This window comes from Triturus cristatus, chromosome 2_1 (assembly GCF_964204655.1).
Source record: "Triturus cristatus chromosome 2_1, aTriCri1.1, whole genome shotgun sequence".
Lineage (NCBI taxonomy): Eukaryota > Metazoa > Chordata > Amphibia > Caudata > Salamandridae > Triturus > Triturus cristatus.
Window position 1 is genome coordinate 590,918,042 of NC_140581.1, and position 18,735 is coordinate 590,936,776.

General features: G+C 44.2%; 1 protein-coding gene across 2 annotated transcripts in view; it reads right to left on the reverse strand.

Moving 5' to 3' along the window:
* The window catches only part of SKIC3 (SKI3 subunit of superkiller complex), a 1,406,584-nt gene that overhangs the window by 945,437 nt on the left and 442,412 nt on the right, over positions 1-18,735 (reverse strand). For both annotated transcript variants that reach the window (XM_085632495.1, XM_085632494.1), the window contains exon 17: positions 10,077-10,330. In XM_085632495.1, the coding sequence (XP_085488621.1) occupies positions 10,077-10,330 (254 nt within the window). The remainder of the gene's footprint in view (positions 1-10,076; positions 10,331-18,735) is intronic.

An 18,735-nucleotide genomic window follows, 5' to 3' on the forward strand; every position in this document is an offset into this window, starting at 1 on the left:
ATCTACGGCTCGACGTCTCTATCAGATGTATGTTTTACAAGGCTGTACCGCTCATATATAAGCCAGAGCTTGACGTTCAATAGTGCTGTATTTGGAACGTGCTCTTTTAAAAAACAGTGAGCCAGTTCAACAAGTTGACTGGCGGAAGTACTGTATTGAGCTACTTGAAGGCATATGGTATACTTCAACCTCAAAATCTGTTGTATATCTAGAGAGCCAACATAAGTCCCATTATCTGTGACCATCTCCTTGGGAGAGCCCTCAATGAGAAATATACTTTGAGTTGGGAGAATCAAACAAAGGCAAATAAATTCACTTGGAAAAATAATTTATAAGTACAATTAAAAAACAGTTTTCAGAAAAAAGCAGCTAAAAGAGACCAGGAAAATCCACCTTATTCCATGGGCCATTCGGTGAAGGAACAGGAAACAGAAGATATTCAATAGTTTTCCAATACATTGAGGACAAACATTAATAAAACTTCTACGTTGATCGTCCATCCATGGCCACAAATAAAATTGCCATAATTTGTTATAGGCAGCGGAAATATCTTGACAACTCTCATGAGCAATCTTGATCATTCGTTCATGTGGACTTACTGGCGGTACAAATAAACCAAGTTAATAATTCCTCTTGTGTTTTCTTGGGAAAAAAGTTCAACACAAATTGAGCTCTACAGCGACCTTGTTTGCGTTTGAAAAAGTTGTGTCTTTTTTATTAGACACTGGTTTCCTCTGCATACTGTCTACACTGCCTACACAGTCTCTCTTTGGCTTCCATATAAACATCCAATTTTGTAACTTCTTCAATAGGAGCTGGGACCATAGGTAGATTGTTAATTACTCTCCGGCCTGGTATTCCAAGATGATTAAACAAAATTGCCAACTTCCGGCATCAGTGGCTGCAAAACAGTAAATAATAGCAGCTTTACCAATGCATTGTAGGTTTTTCAATACAACCTTTCGGAACCCTACAAACATGTTTTCCTTCTTTTAATTTAGGCGTTATTGCTTCTGAGGCTTGAGCCGGGAGTTTTTGCTTTTAGAATTCGCTGACCTACTCAGCGCACTACTATCCGACGCCAGTGCTGTAACTATAGTGCTCTTTTACCTATTGATGTATTTACTTTGTGTACTTCGTTTTTTTATGATTTAATAAAATGTAATTTGGACTTTTTTAAATACCTGCCGCTCATAGTGCTTTGTGCGGGTGAGGCTTTTCCGCCCTTCTGGTCCGGGAGGGAGCCAGTTCCCTGTTTTCGGCGTTCTGTGCCCCCACGCCGCCATTTTGGTTGAGGCTGGGTTGACGGTCTAGTCCACCAGGTCTCCTCACCTGATTCCTGTTGCCTGCTTCGATAAAATTGAAGGCGCGCCTAAGGCAAGCCCATCTGCGCCCGTCCGCGCCCCGGGAGCGCCCAGCGCCAGCCATGCTGAAAGTTTGAGGCCAGGTGTTTAGATAGAGAGCCACTCATATACCCGATCGGAACTCTTGGCATTAAAGACGCTCATCTGTCCTGGCGACAGTGAATCAACCGGATTACATAACATAGGGTGGAAATGTCTCCTATGCCAGTTCGGCCTGCAAAATAAGTTGCCAGCCCCTGTTCCTCATTCCCATTCTACGAGATCCCTCCCACCCGCTCCTTGGTCAAGCATGCCCCAGACATATATGAACTACTTTCCAATTACACCTTGGACTTGTTGTTTGTGACAGAATCCTGGCTCAATTAATCTTGTGCACCAGTCATTGAGGAAGCAATTCCTCTGGGATATAAAATTGTTAGAGTTGATCGTCTGACCGGCAGAGGAGGAGGGGTTGCTGTGGTGTTAAGAGATTCCTGGGTTTTTACCAGCGAGGTGACTGTTGGGCTGGTCGACGGGGAGGCTCTTGATTTCTCCGTTGTCCTGTCTCCACACTTTACACTAGGGGGCACATTGGTGTATCGTCCCCCTGGCCCCTCGAGTGCCTTTTTGAAGAGTCTGGATAACATCATTGTGCCACGTGTTCTTCGTTTCCAACACTTCCTCTTGCTGGGTGATTTCAATATTCATCTGGACTGCCCGGGATCTCAGGGCACTAACGAACTCAATGACTTGCTCGATCTGGCGCATTTAACTCAGTGGCTGAAAATGCCTTCACACTTTGGCGGCCACACAATTGGCCTGGTGTGCTCCAACTTTGGACTATCTATAGAGAATCCCATCCAGGTACCCTGGTCTGACCATTGCTTGGTCTATTTTTCTTGGCCACGGGAATCATTAATGCCCCCTAGTGCCTCTACCCTCTGTAAACCGCCCCCGAAAATTTAAATCCCCGCCCTCTACACTGCCCTCTCACTAACTCGCCCGGTGCTTTCTAGCGACCTGGATGTGGCGGTTGATAATTTTACCACCTGGATTAAGCAGGGGGTCGGCTCCGTCTCTCAACCTAATTGTAAAAAGCAGTCACGCCTTTCTCTTTCTAGCCCTTGGTACTCTGGCGCATTAAGAGAGCTCAAATTAGGTTGTAAGAAACTGGAATGCCTCTGGGGCCTGGAGTATTCTCCATCAGCGAAAGCTGCTCTGCGGAAAGCTCAAAACATCCATTATTCAGCCATTAAATTGGCGAAGAGTAGTTTTTATGCTTAACGTATTGCCAAAGCAAAAAACGATGGCAGAGAGATCTTCTCCATTGTAAGAAGCTTTTTGACACCTTGCGCTGAACAAGTGGCCTCCCCTACCTCATTCCAATGGTGTGAGGAGCTCTCCTCTTTTTTTATCGGGAAAATACAAGCCATACAAGATAGCGTGCTGAAGGGTTCTCAGGGATCTGAGACTTCTTACCAACTGCCTTATTCCCAACAGCTGTCTGGACCATCTATATGCCCTAGTTTCTCTCCTGCTACGGGCTCAGATATACTGGCCATTCTTAACACTCTTAAGTCAGGCTCCCCTTCTGACCCATGTCCTGCCAGAGTACTGGCGGGTGTAGCGGAGGTTATTTATCCGGAAGTTACATCAATCATTAATCGGTCTCTGTGCACGGCGCGGGTTCCTTTGTATTGGAAGCAGGCCAAACTTTTGCAACTCCTAAAGAAGCCTTCACTGGATCCGCTATTAGCGGCCAGCTATCGACCCATCTCTCTTCTTCCAGCCTTGTCCAAGGTCTGAGAAAAAATCGTCTTCCGACAGCTGGATACCTTTGTTGAAAATTCCAGTGCCCTCCATCCGGCTCAATCCGGATGAAAAGCTTCAGCACCGAGATGGCTTTAGTGGAAATGGCTGAATCAATCAGAGTGCCAGGACGCAAGCGGCAGGGCGGCTCTGGTTTTATTGGATCTGTCTGCTGCCTTCGACACGGTATCCCACCATCTCCTACTCTCCCGCGTGGCTAACATCGGCATCGCGGGCTCTGCCTTGGACTGGCTGAAATCTTTTTTGGAAGACCGTTCCCAGCAGGTCTGGTCACCTCCCTTCTCCTCAACTGCTAGGAAAGTGGCTACTGGAGTCCCTCAAGGTTCCACCTTGAGCCCATTACTTTTTAACATCTATTTGACACCCCTTATTTACCTGGCAGAGGAGCTGGGGGCGAAAATAATCACCTATGCCGATGACACCCAGCTCCTATTCACTTGGAATGATGGGGACCTGTCTACTTCGAGCGCAGAATTGCCTCTCTTCCGTGTTTCAGTGGCTGGCACGTGCCCAATTGGGGTGCAACGAGGATAAGTCTGATGTTTTGCTATATGGCTCTTTTCCTCCTGCCTTTTATGAAAATCTGTGGCCAAATGACTTTCCTCGTCCAAAGTCAGTGGGTGCGCCCGCTAAGAACCTAGGAATAGGGTTCGGCGACGATCTCCGCTTTACGGTGCAAATTAGGAAAATCACTGGTGCTTGCTTTGGCATACTTAAATCTTAGAAGATTTTTTTCCTCTACTTCCTAGCCAAGCAAAGGAAACAGTCGCCCGGGCACTCATTCTCTTCCGCTTAGACTACGCCAATGCCCTCTACTGTGGCATTCCCGGCTTTCTGTTGAGTAAATTGCAAACGATTCAAAACGCCACTGTCAGACTTCTATTTAACATCTCTAGAATATCTAATGTGAGAAAGCATCTGCATGACCTGCACTGGCTCCCAGTGGCTCAAAGAGTGCAATTTAAAGGTCTTACGGTGGCCCACAGAACGCTGCATGGTCTGGGTCCTGCATACATAAGGAAGCGGTTTAGCTTCTATGTCCCTAATAGAGCCTTACGTTCAGCCCCCCAACACTTGATGATCATTCCCCGTTTTCGTAGGTCTCGGCTGGGAGGTCAGTCTATCTCTGTCAAAACTTCGTTGGCCTGGAATTCTCTCCCTTTGACTATTTGGAGCATTCAGGAGCTCGGTCCGTTCAAGAAACAACTTAAAACATTTCTTTTTAATTAGCAGATTCAAACTTCCCGTCTCTCAGGTTCTCCGATAACTGCCCGCGCCAGGACACTCTCGAGTAATTGAGCGTGCAATAAAATCCTTTATAACATAACATATAGCATAACAGTTCTCAAATATACGCAACTATTGCTTCCATCTGATTTCCGGTTTACCAGATCTATGGAGAAATGGAGGAGGCTGCACTACACTTTAACTAGAAGCCATGGTAAATATTTGAAATGGCCAAGGTAACAAGTACCAAGGATATTACATTTTCCCACCTATTCCAGTATCTCTAAAGAAAAAGAAAGCAGCAATGGTATGAGATAGCGAACATGCAAGTCAAACCACTAGGAAAACTTCAGGGAATTTCTGTTTAACAAAGCTTTGAAGAACTGGCAAGCCTTAACCAAAATGGCTGCCCGCATCTTACGTCAGAGTCACGTTGCCCCCCTACTAGTGCCAAGTTGCCCAAACCAAAAAAGCTGCTTCCGTCTTAAGTCAGACGCACAATAAACACACGAGTGCCGTATCTCACAAACCAAGATTGCTGTCTGCATCATATGTCAGACACACTTTATACACAAAAAGGTGGTGGAGCTCGCTGAGCCTCTTGCTAACGAATCACAAGCCGTCACACTGGGACGACAAGTTGTCAACTTGGAATGACGAAGATCCAATGTGATGCGCTGTTATGAAGATCAGTTCCAATGCACTGAATCCGTATGCCTTGGGCCACAGCAGTTGGGGAATTCACAAATGCCCACAGGGTAACATCAGGATTTCCACCTAGCAGAAGAACGCCATAGCCTATAAACAAGTACACTATATTTCCTTGAGACTTTCCGAATTTCCCCATATAGATTTTGTCTGTGGGTTTGTTCTGATTTCCAATTGCCTCACTGTTCGATTACCCCACTCCTTTCACCATAATATGCAGTGGTGAATGAGAAAATGAAGATAGTGGAGTCAGATCCAAATAGAAGGCGGAGTTTGTTGAAGCAACCCACGACAACAGAGTACCAGTCTCTATAGAAGCCAGCGGCTGGAATGACCCATGAATAAAGGTTCTAGATGAAAATTACAATCCACATTCTAAATGATAAGCAACACTAAAGAAATAGTACACACTTGCTATTGCTTTACAGAGCAGGTTACTCACCTTCGGTAAAGCTTTATCTGGTAGAGACTAAATCTTGTCACAGATTATTTACTATTGAATTTCCCCAGGTGTTAGACTGGACCAGGAAGATTTTTTTGGAAGCAGTAACCCTGCGCGCCAGTAAGTGGCGTTGATTGGTTCCGTGTGCATCGTTGCCGTCGGAAGTGAAGTCACAGCACCTATGTAGGCATCACCCAGGCACGCGGACGCCAGTTACTTTTCACAACTTTCCACACCAGAAGCGCATAGCCATGAACATCACTGACCACTGGAGTGTAAAACTAGGGCCCTGAAAGGGTGCAGCCCTAGAAATCATTTTGCAGACCGGGGAGGATGGGTGAGTCAGTAAGGAATCTGTGGCTAGATATAGTCTCTACAAAATAAGGCATTAGCGAAGGCAAGTATGTTGTCTATCTGACAGAGACTTATAGCTGCAGATTCCTTACCTTTGAATAGCTGCCCAAGCAATGCTTCCTCGGAGGTTGGTCTGCGGACCAATTCCATACAAGGATGTCCTGCAGGACCAAACAGGCAAAGTGCCCATCTCTGCAGACCCAACTGTCCAGACAGTAGTGTTTGGTAAACGTGTGCAGAGATGCAGAGATGCTCTGATGGAATGAGCCCTCAAGCCTTCAGGAGGATTCTTCATGGCCTGTATGCAGCAGATTTTGACGCAGAGCATAACCTATCTAGAGATGGTCAGTTTCTGCACCGCTCGCACTTTCTTTGCACCACCATACTCCATGAAGAGGTGGTCGTCCATCATTACTTGGCTTTGCAAGGGGCACCCTAGCACACTCCTCAGGCAGATTGCTTATTTACTCAGAAAGAATGGGAGCTTGACATTAGTAGAGCCTTTCATAAATCTGAGTAGGCCAAGATTCCCATAAACTCTCCCGAAAGTCACATTTCCAATACATTCAATTTAATGTATTCCAAAGAGTGTACCTGACAAACAAACTCCTGAAACAATGGTTCCTTGATTCCTATTTCAAATGCCTAGATGCATCCCTGTTGCATATGTTTGGGAGTGGCCCGCACCTCTCTAGTTTTTGGCACAGAGTGGTGCAGCTTTCGTCTATAAAATCACTGTGCTAACTATTTCCATGCCTGCTGAGTACCACTTGTTGGATCTTCGTAAACACTCTAAAATCCACAGGACTAAATCCAAATTCTTGGACCTGTCTCTCCTACTTGCTAAGTGATTTTTATTCTTGACCGGGAAGAGTAACCACCCCTATGTAGCAGCAGCAGTCAGATGCCATGTTGCAATGGGCGGAGGATGAGAGTACTGCTTTACACAGGGAAAGAATAAGTGACTCTGCAAACACCCTATAGCAGGCTGCTGGGGTGAACGGCTGCTTGGACTATGGGGGGCCAAGAAGGATGACACCAGACCCCAGTGATCTCTTGCCACTAATGTGTTTGCTAACCACAATTACTGGCTATGTCCTGCCTCCTCTTTTGCGGTCCAAGGCTCGCCCCATGTTTGCACACTAACATTCCACTCTTCAACTTTTTCCTCCCTACATACTATGCTGCCCCTCATTCAGCATGATGACCTCAAGGTTTCTGCACCTGGATTTCTTGGTAGTTGCCAGCCTAATCTACCCCCCTCCCCACCCCCCAGTAGCCACTCGCATCGCACCACCCTCTACTATGCCACATGCTCACAACAGGTGTGGTTTTCAACTTGATAATTCCTGCGCCAGTCTTTGTTGCTTTATTTCATTAGTTACTATGTGTATTCTCTGTTTTCTGACTCTCTACTCATCTCATGCTGAGATCACTTACTTACAGGATTTCTCTGCAACACTGCAACAATTACACTATAATCTGTAGACTGGTCATATACCCTGCTGGATTTTTACAGCTCATCTCCTTTATTTTATACTTACATCTTTGTTTATACATATATGCCAGGTATTATGTTCGCCCTATCATGAAAATCTTAATAAAAATTATTTTTTTAAAGTGCTATAGTTGCTCAACATCTCAAATTATATCAAGATAGAAGTAATACTGTAGGAGGCAGGGTGGAGCAGTTACTAAAATTCATCAACTATGCACGTATACCCTTCCAGTATTAACCACTGCAGGTACAATAAACGCAGCAATCCTTCAAGAGGTAAAATACAAGCTAGTAGATTCAGGTGCTGTACATGGTGATTTTTCCAGCCACGCAAAAAATAATATGCCAGGCTGAACCTTTTCTTTAGCTTCTTTAGAAACTCAGGCCTGGGCAGGTGCTAGGGAAAAGAATTGGAGAAGCAGGCCCGAGGAAACAATGGAGTCAGAGTATCCAGCTGCATCTGCAGAAAGGGAAGAGAGATTACAGTACTCAGATGATAGAGAAAAGGCAGAAACAGAAATTAGTAACACATGGAAAAAGCCCAAAGGGTGAGAGGAAAATACAGAACAAGGGAAAAGTACCTGAGAAATGTCTCTCTATCCTGAACATGTTAGCAAACTCAAAACAATAAGGTCTGAAGCAAAGATGTATACTTTTAACCCCTTCGCCGCAGGGGTAATTCCCCTGCGGCGCGGGGGGGGAGGGGGCGGCGGCGCTGTGCTCGTGACGAGTCCAGCTCGTCACGAGGCACAGTGGAGCTGTGCTCATGACGAGCTGAGCTAATTGATTCTCCCGCACAGGCGGGGAATCAATCACGCGTGGGCGGAGCACGACCGTTATGACGAGCCCAGCTCGTCATGAGCACACCTCCACTGTGCCTCATGTCGAGCTGGGCTCGTCATAAGCACACAAGGGGTTAAAGAGTTGCTGGAGAATGGTGGGAATGTGGAGGAATAGGGTATGTATTCGTTTTTCAGTGTTCCCTGGGTGAAGGGTGTGGTAAGGAATACTCATGAGGTGCACCACTACAGGTAAATGGTGGAGAGAGAAGTCCTCATTCTAGAAGATCAAGGACCTGATTTAGATCTTGGCAGACAGGTTACTCCATCACAACGGTGACAGATATCCCGTCCGTCAAAATATAAACCCTATTATATCCTATGGGATTTATATTTCAGTGAACGGGATATTCGTCACTGTTGTGACAGAGTAATCCATACACCAAGATTTAAGTCAGGCCCCAAGTCTTGTTATAAGCAAAGGGCATACTTTTGACCTGCACTGCAAAGGTCCCAAATTGCTAGACAAAGGAATTATGCACGCACTCCAGTTATGGTCAACCTTGCTCGCATGATATCACTGACGCAGGAATGAAAAATGAGGCGCTGTTGAAGTGTACAGTTACAGTGGAAATGGAGGAATTTAAGCAGTGAGATAAAAAAAAACATGAATTCTTGTCTAATTATAAAAAAAGAATTATGACAAAGTAAAGTTTGGGTGAATTATTTGTCAAATGAAGTTAGATTTACCTACCATTAGAAATGGGTGAGAAATAGATGACGGTCGGATATATATTTATATCTAAAACCATACAATCTTAACAGGGTGTGCTTCCTTTTTCACATCACAATACAGGCAGCTTGTAGGAATCCTCGATTGTAAGGCACACGCTACTGAAATAATTGGCAAACACACATGCAATGGCTGCTAAAGTACCTGAAATATGAGTAAGCTGCTCTGCAAAATTAGGAGGATTAGTGCAACATAGGAGTGTGTCACCACATTCTTTGAGATGGAGTTGATAGTAGATCTATCATGCTTGTGTCTGAATGAAGACAAGCGCAGGTGGAGGGTGGTATGGTTTGTAAAATGATATACCCACAGTGAGCAGTACAGGCTACTCCATCCTCACCTTATTCCTCAGATCAACCACCTAAGTTGAGACTGCTTTGGATATCTCAAGCACGCTTCAAAGGAGGTTACAAGTGACATCATACAATGCAGTTTTATTGTATAGACAGCCTTATATTGTAAGGCTTTATATGAAAACAGTTAGAATACTTAACTATTTCCGCCAAGTCCTACAGCATAAAATTGTGGGAAGATTTCAAGATGTCAGTTACAATCAGACAGACCGTGTCATAATTACTCGGCTAACAGCTGGCCAAAAGCGGTCATAAAACACCCTTTTAGCTCAATGCACATTATCCAAAAGTTAAGTAATGAATCTGAAGAGAAGTACTACATGCAAAGGGCATTCTTTATATCGAAAGTGAATTTTAAGAGACCACAATAGTGCTTTGAGTGAACATGGAATCATTTTCTAGCTTTCGTTTCCAACATTCAGTCGTTTCTACCAATATCCGACAAACTCAGTCAATAATAACTGCATTTTTTCAGCTATTTAAGAAGGGCATACTTGGAGTGAGCGGAGGGAGAGAAATTTATTTGTAAAAATAAAAATAAAATAAAAAGGAAAGGTGTCTGAAGCTTTATTACACCTGCTAATTGATAACAAATCCTATTCTAAAACGCAGACAAAAAAAGTAATGTGTGAAAATATTTTAGTCTACAAGCGGGATCTGTAGATCAAATTGTTCTGAAGACATTCTGCAATTGGATTTAACAAGACGCATTAACAACAGAAAAGGAAAACTGGTTATTTTAAACATACCTTTCAGAGCTGGCACATAATCCTTCGACTTCTTGATAATGTGTTGGTACTCAGTTACGGATTCTTTATACTTTCCCAGTGTCTGCTTGATAGCTGCAACCTTATAGATACTATAAATAGATTCTGGGTTGAGTTCGCTGGCTTTGGTGAATGACTTTAAAGCCGTTGTGTATCCTCCTCTACTCAAGTATGCCTCTCCTAGACATTCCCAGCAATTTGAATCCTTTGGATCTGCTCGTAATGCTGCCTGAAAACTAGAAGAAATAAGAACTTTGGTTAACTTGCAATTGTGGAAACGCTCTCTAGATTACACAATGTAAGTTCAGAAGGAACAGTCCATTATTTGTAACAACAGCTCATACATGTGCTTGTTGTGCTAGGAGTGATGGTATATTACCCATCATTGATCGGACTATGAACTGGCTACTTGAAAAGAAAGGTTGTGTGCTGTTTTTGCGCGCAGTTTTTTCTTTAGTTTTAGTGGGCTGCTCCCAAGCGCCATTTTGGGGGGAAAGCAATAATTCTCTAATGTGTTGCATTCTAGTCTTCGAATTGCTATGTGACTATAAAAAAAAATAGGCCGTCAGTTTAACTGCATATTGGGCATGCCAAAGACCTGCTTGGGCCTGGAAGCAGGCCATTATGTCAGTTCCAGAGCAGACCAATATCTGGATACAAATCTCTTCCAAGATATGGATTTCTGATTCTAGCACTCAAGAATGCTGTCCTTAGCTCAAACCAAGAAACGTTTAGTACACCTATGCAGAATAACATTTTAAAATGAGAAAAAACAAGATACTGACAAATATGCTGTAGTTCTCCAGTATTATCTTTCAAATATTGATATGCTTGAATGATCCCCACCATCGATGCAGGAGTCTCACAGTATTATAATAATTAAGCGGTACAAAAGCTAAACTGAGCTTTAATAGCTTGGAGAAACCACATTGTTAGCCTGTCCACATCATTAGAAAAGATCAGACTCATGCCATTCTGAGCGCGCTCTCGCCTCAAGGGCTACTTTACCTCAGATTTCTTGCACAGGGATGTGTTTACTTGGGAGGAGGGTGGTGCATGCTTGAGTCAGAATAGCAAACAGTAAATATGACCTGTACAATCCGGTGATTATTATAGAAAAACACTTTAGTTTTACATCAACAGCAGCATTAGCAGTGGTTGGACGGAGTTGGATGAAAATATTTACTTTTGTTAATCTGGTTACCATATAAGAAAATACAGCGAAGGGCCAATTGCCCCACTGCTGTTTCATTTAAACTGCTGAATCAAGACAGCAGTGCCAGGTAAACATGTGGGTGTTCTTCCATGTAGCTACTCTGGGAATCTGACTGATGAACACTGCAAATAATGTATGTCATTGTGGAATAAGCTGGTACAATACATTATTGGGGACGACCTTGTAGACGACAGAGGGACTACGGTTGCTGAAACTCGTGCTTCTCTCCTTGGAAAATACATATCCCTTTGTGTGTGTGTGTGTGGGGGTGGGTGGGGTGATGCCTGCAAGCAACAAGAAGTGGATCATATCTCACTGTCAGAAACTTTTTCAGATGGCCACGGGGTACGCAGGGGCCACTGGACCCAACCCTGGGGCTTGACGCCTTTTGCTCCTCATTTCTTAGGGTCTGTCCTAATGTGGATTCCGAGCAACTGGGCCTTGTACCCCTTTCTGCACTCGACACTCAGGATAGAGTGGTCGGAGCAGTCCAAGACTCGCTCAGAAGGGAGGTGGATACTAAATAGTGTACACAGGCTCCCAACTCAAAATGCGCACAGCAGCTATAAATCCTTGTCCTCCTAAATATTCACTTTTATGTAATAAGAAAAGTATTTTATTTCTACTGCTAACTAAAGGCAAAATATGACATTCACAATTGCACAGTCCTCCCCTTGGCTGGGGCTCCTAGCGGTACTTTAGCAGTTACTTGTGCCACTCACTCCTCACGTAAAAAATTGTAGTAAATCCCCATTCACTATTGGTAACATCCAGGGTATACCCCACCAAAAGTCCAAGCCTCAAACTCAATAGTGTTCCTGCGATACCATGCTAATTTAGCAGCAAGTTCCACAGGGACAATATGCCTAAAGCCAGTCTTAACCACACCAGCAGGAGTGAAGCATTCAAAGTTCCTGAGTGCATCCTATTTGTGGGCGCTCACAGCGGCTGGCAGCGGAGTTCCAATGAGTCGTCTGCAAGCGGCACAGGTGATAACACTCAGCGGGTGCAGAGGCTCTCATTCACAGTTGTGCTCCGGAAGCAACCGGAGGCTCTCTGTGGCTCCTTCTGCAGGGTAATAGTTCCGTTCATTTCCCAGTGAGGGGTGGTTGGGATGAACTTGTCTTGGGTCCCTCGCCTGGGTGATGGTTGAGTAGGTGCTCTCACGGCATCCTAACTCATGTGGGCAGAACCAATCGCAGTCCCTGGTGCTCCCGCTGACCCCAGACATACGGGGTCACCGCAACTCAGTCTAAAGGCTACTGCCTGATCGGCATGTTGAAATTCTTAATACAGGCCCTTTTGGTCACCACTGGGTACCGCACAAGGCTACGGCCCTTACAGCACAGCAGTCTTTTTCCCAGCTGAGACTCCTGGCATAAAGGGTTGCCGTCCACTAACGCACAAGGCTAGGCACTTACGGCATGGAAGTTTTCTTCATGGGGGCCCCTCCTGGCATACATGGTCGCCACCAGCTACAACAGAAGGCTACAGCCCTTATCGCACATCAGTCTTCTTCACAACGGGCCCTGCAGGCATACAGTGTTGCTGTTTTGGCACAGCATACAGGCTTTGGCCCGATCGACATAGCAGGTACATGGCTTAATTCACAGCAGTCCTGTCCTGGCATACAGGGATCACTGACTCTGTCCTGTACACGGACAATGCCCCAATTGGTGCAGGAGTCGTTTCCTCACACCAAGAGTCCACTCAACAGGGTTCCTCACTGGACCTTGTTCCTTCAACGCACTCTTCTTCCTCACAAGGCACACTGGTCTAGGCAAGCAGGCATCCGCTTGTGCTTCAGACTCATAGGGCTTGATCTTGGATTCCCTGGGTGGCTTTCCCTCACCCAGCAGGGAGATTAGCAGGCCATGGCCCACTATCCTGGTCACAGACAGAAGCCTTGCTGAGCTTCCCCTCCTCACACAGCCCATCTGGCTTCTAAGCAGATAGCAAATGTTGGGGGCTCAAACTCCCCCTTTTTTAATTTTTTTTTATAAAAACAGATTTTATTGGCATTTGGTTCACATAGTATTCAAATGAGCGTTCATCAAAACATTTACATGTTCATATGGATGTGTTGCATTGCTCTTCCTCTTTTCTGTTTTAATGTCTCTACAAAAGAATCAGTTCAATATGTTCAACCAATGGAAAAAACAAAATGCGGCTGACCAAGGTTCTGCACCTCAGCTTCTTAAGTGAACAATTGAGTATATTGTCTGTGCAATCTCATCTGGTGTATGCAGCACTTATTCTCCACTGGAAACCAGATAGGAAGATTCAAGAATGGAAGGACGGTGCACCAGAATGAAGTCAAATAAATCCAGATGTATTCCAAAATATATATTCTTTATTTTTGACTTTTGAGTTTAAAATTTGGACATCAGCCAACGCGTTTCGTTCCGAAAGGAACTCCGTCAGGGCAGAAGTGTCTATGTCTGGTATCACTCAAACGATATCCAACAGTCAGTGGGTTCCACAAGGGTTAATATTTAATATTTATCGAATTTCTTTGAAGGACTAGATTCACAAATCGTATGATAGTTTCAACATCCCACTGACTTCCAATTACATCAATTCATGTGAAGGATTAAAAGCCAGATCCTCGTCAATGTCGAAGTACGCACCTTTCGTCCCGTAATCCGACTAACAGTTAGAAATTCGATAAATATTAGTGGGTTCCACAAGGGTTATTGACTGTTGGATATCGTTTGAGTGATACCAGACATAGACACTTCTGCCCTGACGAAGTTCTTTACGGAACAAAACGCGTTGGCTGATGTCCACATTTTAAACTCAAAAATAAAGAATATATATTTTGGAATACATCTGGATTTATTTGACTTCATTCTGGTGCACTGTCCTTCCATTCTTCAACATGTTCAACCAGTTCTAACTCCCAATCCCTCCCCCCTTCCTCCCCCCGGAACAAGTCGTTTTATTCTCAGTTTATATTTTCAGGCGGTGTGCGTTCGCTTCTTCTTCTATCGTCTGGGGTTTGTGTGCGGCGAGGGGGGGGGGGGGTCAGCTCTCGTCCTATCTTATACACTCTGTGTTTCCATCTCATTGTCCCTTCCCTGTAGGTCCGGTGTTCTTAGATCATCCACTAGTCTCCACCAGGCTCTTGCCGTTTCTAGGTTCCCTATGCCTCTGTTCGCTGCTCTCAGCAAGATTCTATTCTCAAACTCCCTTTCTTATAGTCCATTTCTGGACACCCAATGTGATTTAGGGCCAGTCTTTAAAGTTTTATGTTGGGTATCTGCTTCTTTTGACGTGTCCTCTCTCTGCACCCTCTTGAAAAGCTGTCTGTAACAGCATGAGGGTCTCCACAGCTGATAGTACCACACACGCACCATCAGAGTGACTAGAGTTCACGCCTGGATGTCAGCCACAATGATGTGTGCATCAAAAGGTTACCCAGAGCCTACAGCCCTACTCTTTATGATTTTCTTATCGCCCCAATCTCCTTCCTGAGATGTGCTCAGACCCTTTTATGCAACTTCTCACTGAATCACAGAGCACCCTTTGAAGTGCACAGGGGACGCCTCACTCTCCCCTCCCGAGTGTGTCTCTCTCTCAGCTTATAGGAATGCAGCAATACTCAATTCGGTCTGAGGGGATCTCTCTACCTCCTCTCCATGTTTCACCATGCAGGCTTGGGTCTCCTAAAATGGAATCCAGGGCCTTCCATGTATTGTTCCATCCACAGACACACACACCCAATCATGAATAAAGCATACATGCATTGCATGATACTGCAATCTCCTGTACCGTAGTACTCAGGCACACATACAGCCAGTACTTGCATTTAACATGAGTGCACTGCCCAGCAATGTATCCCACTATACTGTACCACTCATATGCACAGGTACACCAGGCATATGCATTTAACAAGCACACTACACCCTTCAGGCACTGTACTACTCACAGGTACACATACATCCAGTATATGCATTTATCCTGAACACACTCCACAACACTACATCCTTCAGGTACTGTACCACTCATAGGCACACATACATCCAGCACATGCATTGAACATGCATGCACTGCTCAGTGCTGCATTATCCCTGTCTTGTACCCTACCCAGGCACATACACACCCAGCACAAATACATCACCCCAGCCCTGCACAGCACTTCATAACAAACAGATATAGGCCAAGGATGAATTAAGCACACAGCAGCAAAACTTTAAAAACGATTGAGCTTGTATCCTACTGACACAGGTTAGAAAGGACCTGTCCACTCCTACTGATCACTACACAGCACGCTGCCATCCTGCTCCATCACCACCACCAAGTTTGTATTGCTTAACTCCTGATGAAGGCAGCAGCCTTCCAGTACTATGAGGGTAGGACTTTGGATGTCCCTCCCAGTCCAACATGACCACAATCCTTGAGACAGGCCTATGTCATGGTGCACACACATGATCTGCGTTTGCCTATGACAACCAAAATCTGTTTTGGAGATCCTTAGTGTCAGTTAGGCCCTCAGGGAAGGGGTGCAGGTCTGTGACCATGCAGAGGATTTTTCTATCCCAACACTTATGCTCTTGTCTTGCTGGTGTTAGAGCAAGTGGCAGAGCTGATTTCCAAGACAGAGGTTTTAAATCTGCCTTAGGAATAGGTTCAAACGTAAGTTTCATTATATGTGTTTGTAAGAAATTAGATTGGTTGATTGGGCTGTAGACCTGGTCTAGCAGCAACCATAATCCTTGTCAGGGTAAGGCACAAGCAAACCCCAAATAAACCTGTGCTCACACCCTTGGTAGCGTGGCATAGGGCAGTCAGGCTTAACATAGAAGCAATGTTAAAAGTATTTGTGCAACACTTCAAACAGTAATACAGTGAAAACACACCACAAAAGGAGCCCACAACATATTTAGAAAATAGAGTAGTGTTTAATTAATAAAACAGGACCAAAAGGGCAAAAATCCAATTAATTGAACTGCATATATTGAGGTTGTCAAGTATAACTGCGTTAAAATGCTATTAAGGTGCCATAGAATGGGAGGTTTCCTGATGGGAGGAAAAAACTGAAATTACCTTTAATTAGTTCTCTCTCTCTGACCGTAGGGATGATCTGTTTGCTCTTGTGATTCGAAAGACGGCTGCCAAGGAGTTCTTCATTGAAGAATGAGACAGACATGATTGTTTCAGAGCAAGCAGATAAGGAAGGGTCAGTTCTGTAGATAACTGCGTAGGATGATTGACATTTTGAGCAGATCACCAAATACAAAAACTTTCAATTTGGCTTTGCAGGTTTAGTTTTTAGAATCTTCTCTGGTCTTTGCAAGTATATCTCTGCAATCATCTGAGATGTCTATGAGATGATATTCATTGTGCTCAGGAGCAAGGCTAATAAACCGAGCTACTTCGGATTTAGCACTTGACCCTTGTGGATCGTTAAGACTTATCGTTTGAGAGGAATGTGAGCACACTCTGAAAAGAGAAGTCGCTCTGTATACCAGAATTGTCTGGGCCATGTTGGGCTATCAGAATGAAACAGCATAATTCTCTTCTCAACATGTTTATTAGTTCAGCACCAAATGAATCTGAGGGACGGACAGGCCAGGATTCCTGCCCATGCTGTGTGTAATACATTTGCCAAATGATCTGACTTGAGAGAACCTGCTGGCATAAAAATTGCATTTGTCGTTCTTGTTGGTCCAAACAGACAGTTTAGGAGTTCCCCATCCTTGAAAAAGATGTTTTTTAATTTGTGATCATCCAATTGTTACACTTCTTTGAAATTTGACAAAGGATGTCAAACCATTGGTTGCTGGCACCTGAAACATGTTCAGCTTTCAAAGTGAGATTGTGCTTTGTAGTCCACTTCCAAATGTACTGTGCTTCTGTGGACAGTAGTCTTGACCTTGTTTTTCCAAGGTTGTTTATTTACAGTCATTGTCGTGGCCGTGCATGCCAGTATGGAGGACCCTGAAATCCTCAGGAGGAAAGCCTAGGGCTCTAGGCTAAGGATTGCAGTTCAAAAAGATTAATATGCATCTGATATTCTTGAAATCAACATTTTTTATTGACCTGTAAGTCTTGAAGATGAGCTCCTTCTGTGGAGACTTATGTGGTCATTACGAATATGGGGATGAATGGAGAAAGGTCAGTCATACTGCTACATTATTTTCTCTAGTTCTGCAGTGTATCGCTTCCTTAATCTTCTTCTAATTTTGACAAAGTCCTCGAAGCATCCTTGGTCTCGTGACCATTGATTGTCTAGTTCTTCCATGAACTGTCTCATTTGTAACCAGCAATTTGGAATACGAGGGATGCAGGGTGGCATCATGCTGAGGAAGGATCTGTACATGCGTATAGAAGTAGAATCTTTTTTAGTAGATATTCCATGTACCCTTTCCTTTGTAGGAAATACCTTGTCCTGGTATGCGTCTAGAACTGCTCTTAGAAATGTATTATCTTTTTTGCTGTTATTGAAAATGTTACCCTGTTGAGGGGTAAACCTAGATTGTTGAAATGCTGAATACAAGCTTTCATAGAGTCTTTTGTCCTTCCAAGGGATAGGACATTGACATGACACTAGTAGAGTTTAGTGAAAATTTGGTGGTCCAATCTTCTGAGATAAGCGTCCACGGGGATATGAACTTGGAGAAAATGTGTGGGGCAGACTTGAGGCCGAAAGGGAGTACTCTGAACTGGTAATGGTGGCTGACCACTTTGCATCTCAAGTGCTTTGTGTGGGCTGGAGCCACAGGAATGTGAAAGAAAACATCTTGGAGGTCTGTGGATGTTATGCAATCTCCCTTGATGTAGAATTTCCTGAAGTCAACATTCAAAAATATTTAGATCTAGGAATGATCTCGAATTGCCTTATTTCTTTCTTAAGATGAAAAAAATAGAGGGTTTTTCTGATTGCAGGGCTCGATCTCTATTGCTCCTTTTTGAAGTAATTCTTTTATTTCCAAATTTAAATGGGGAAGATGTTGGAATGACCTCTTTTGAGGTGGCATGTAGGGAAATTCTATTGTGTGCTGCCTTAAAACTAATTCCAGAATTCAGTAGTCTGTTGGGATAGACTTCCAACAATTTTCATAAGAGTTGTAAATTTGCCCTCCTGTGAGTTGAAAGGCACTCATGGCCTGGGCCAAGATAATAGCACCAGCATCTAAAAGAGGTCTGCGATCATTGTTGTGTTGATGTTTTTCTCTGAGGCGCCGGTCTGGAGTAGGCTAAGGAAAGAGGTTGTGTATATTGTTTATGGCGGTATTGTTCATTGTAGCCCTGCTGAATCGGCTGTTAACGTTGGTAATCACAAGGCTGGAACCTTCCTCTATCAGGGAATTGACCTCTCCATTTGGCACCCCAAAAGGGCTGGGTTCCGAAACATACTGAAAAATATGAACTTTGTGTGAAAAACTGAACTACAACTAACAAGACGCTATGGGGTAATGG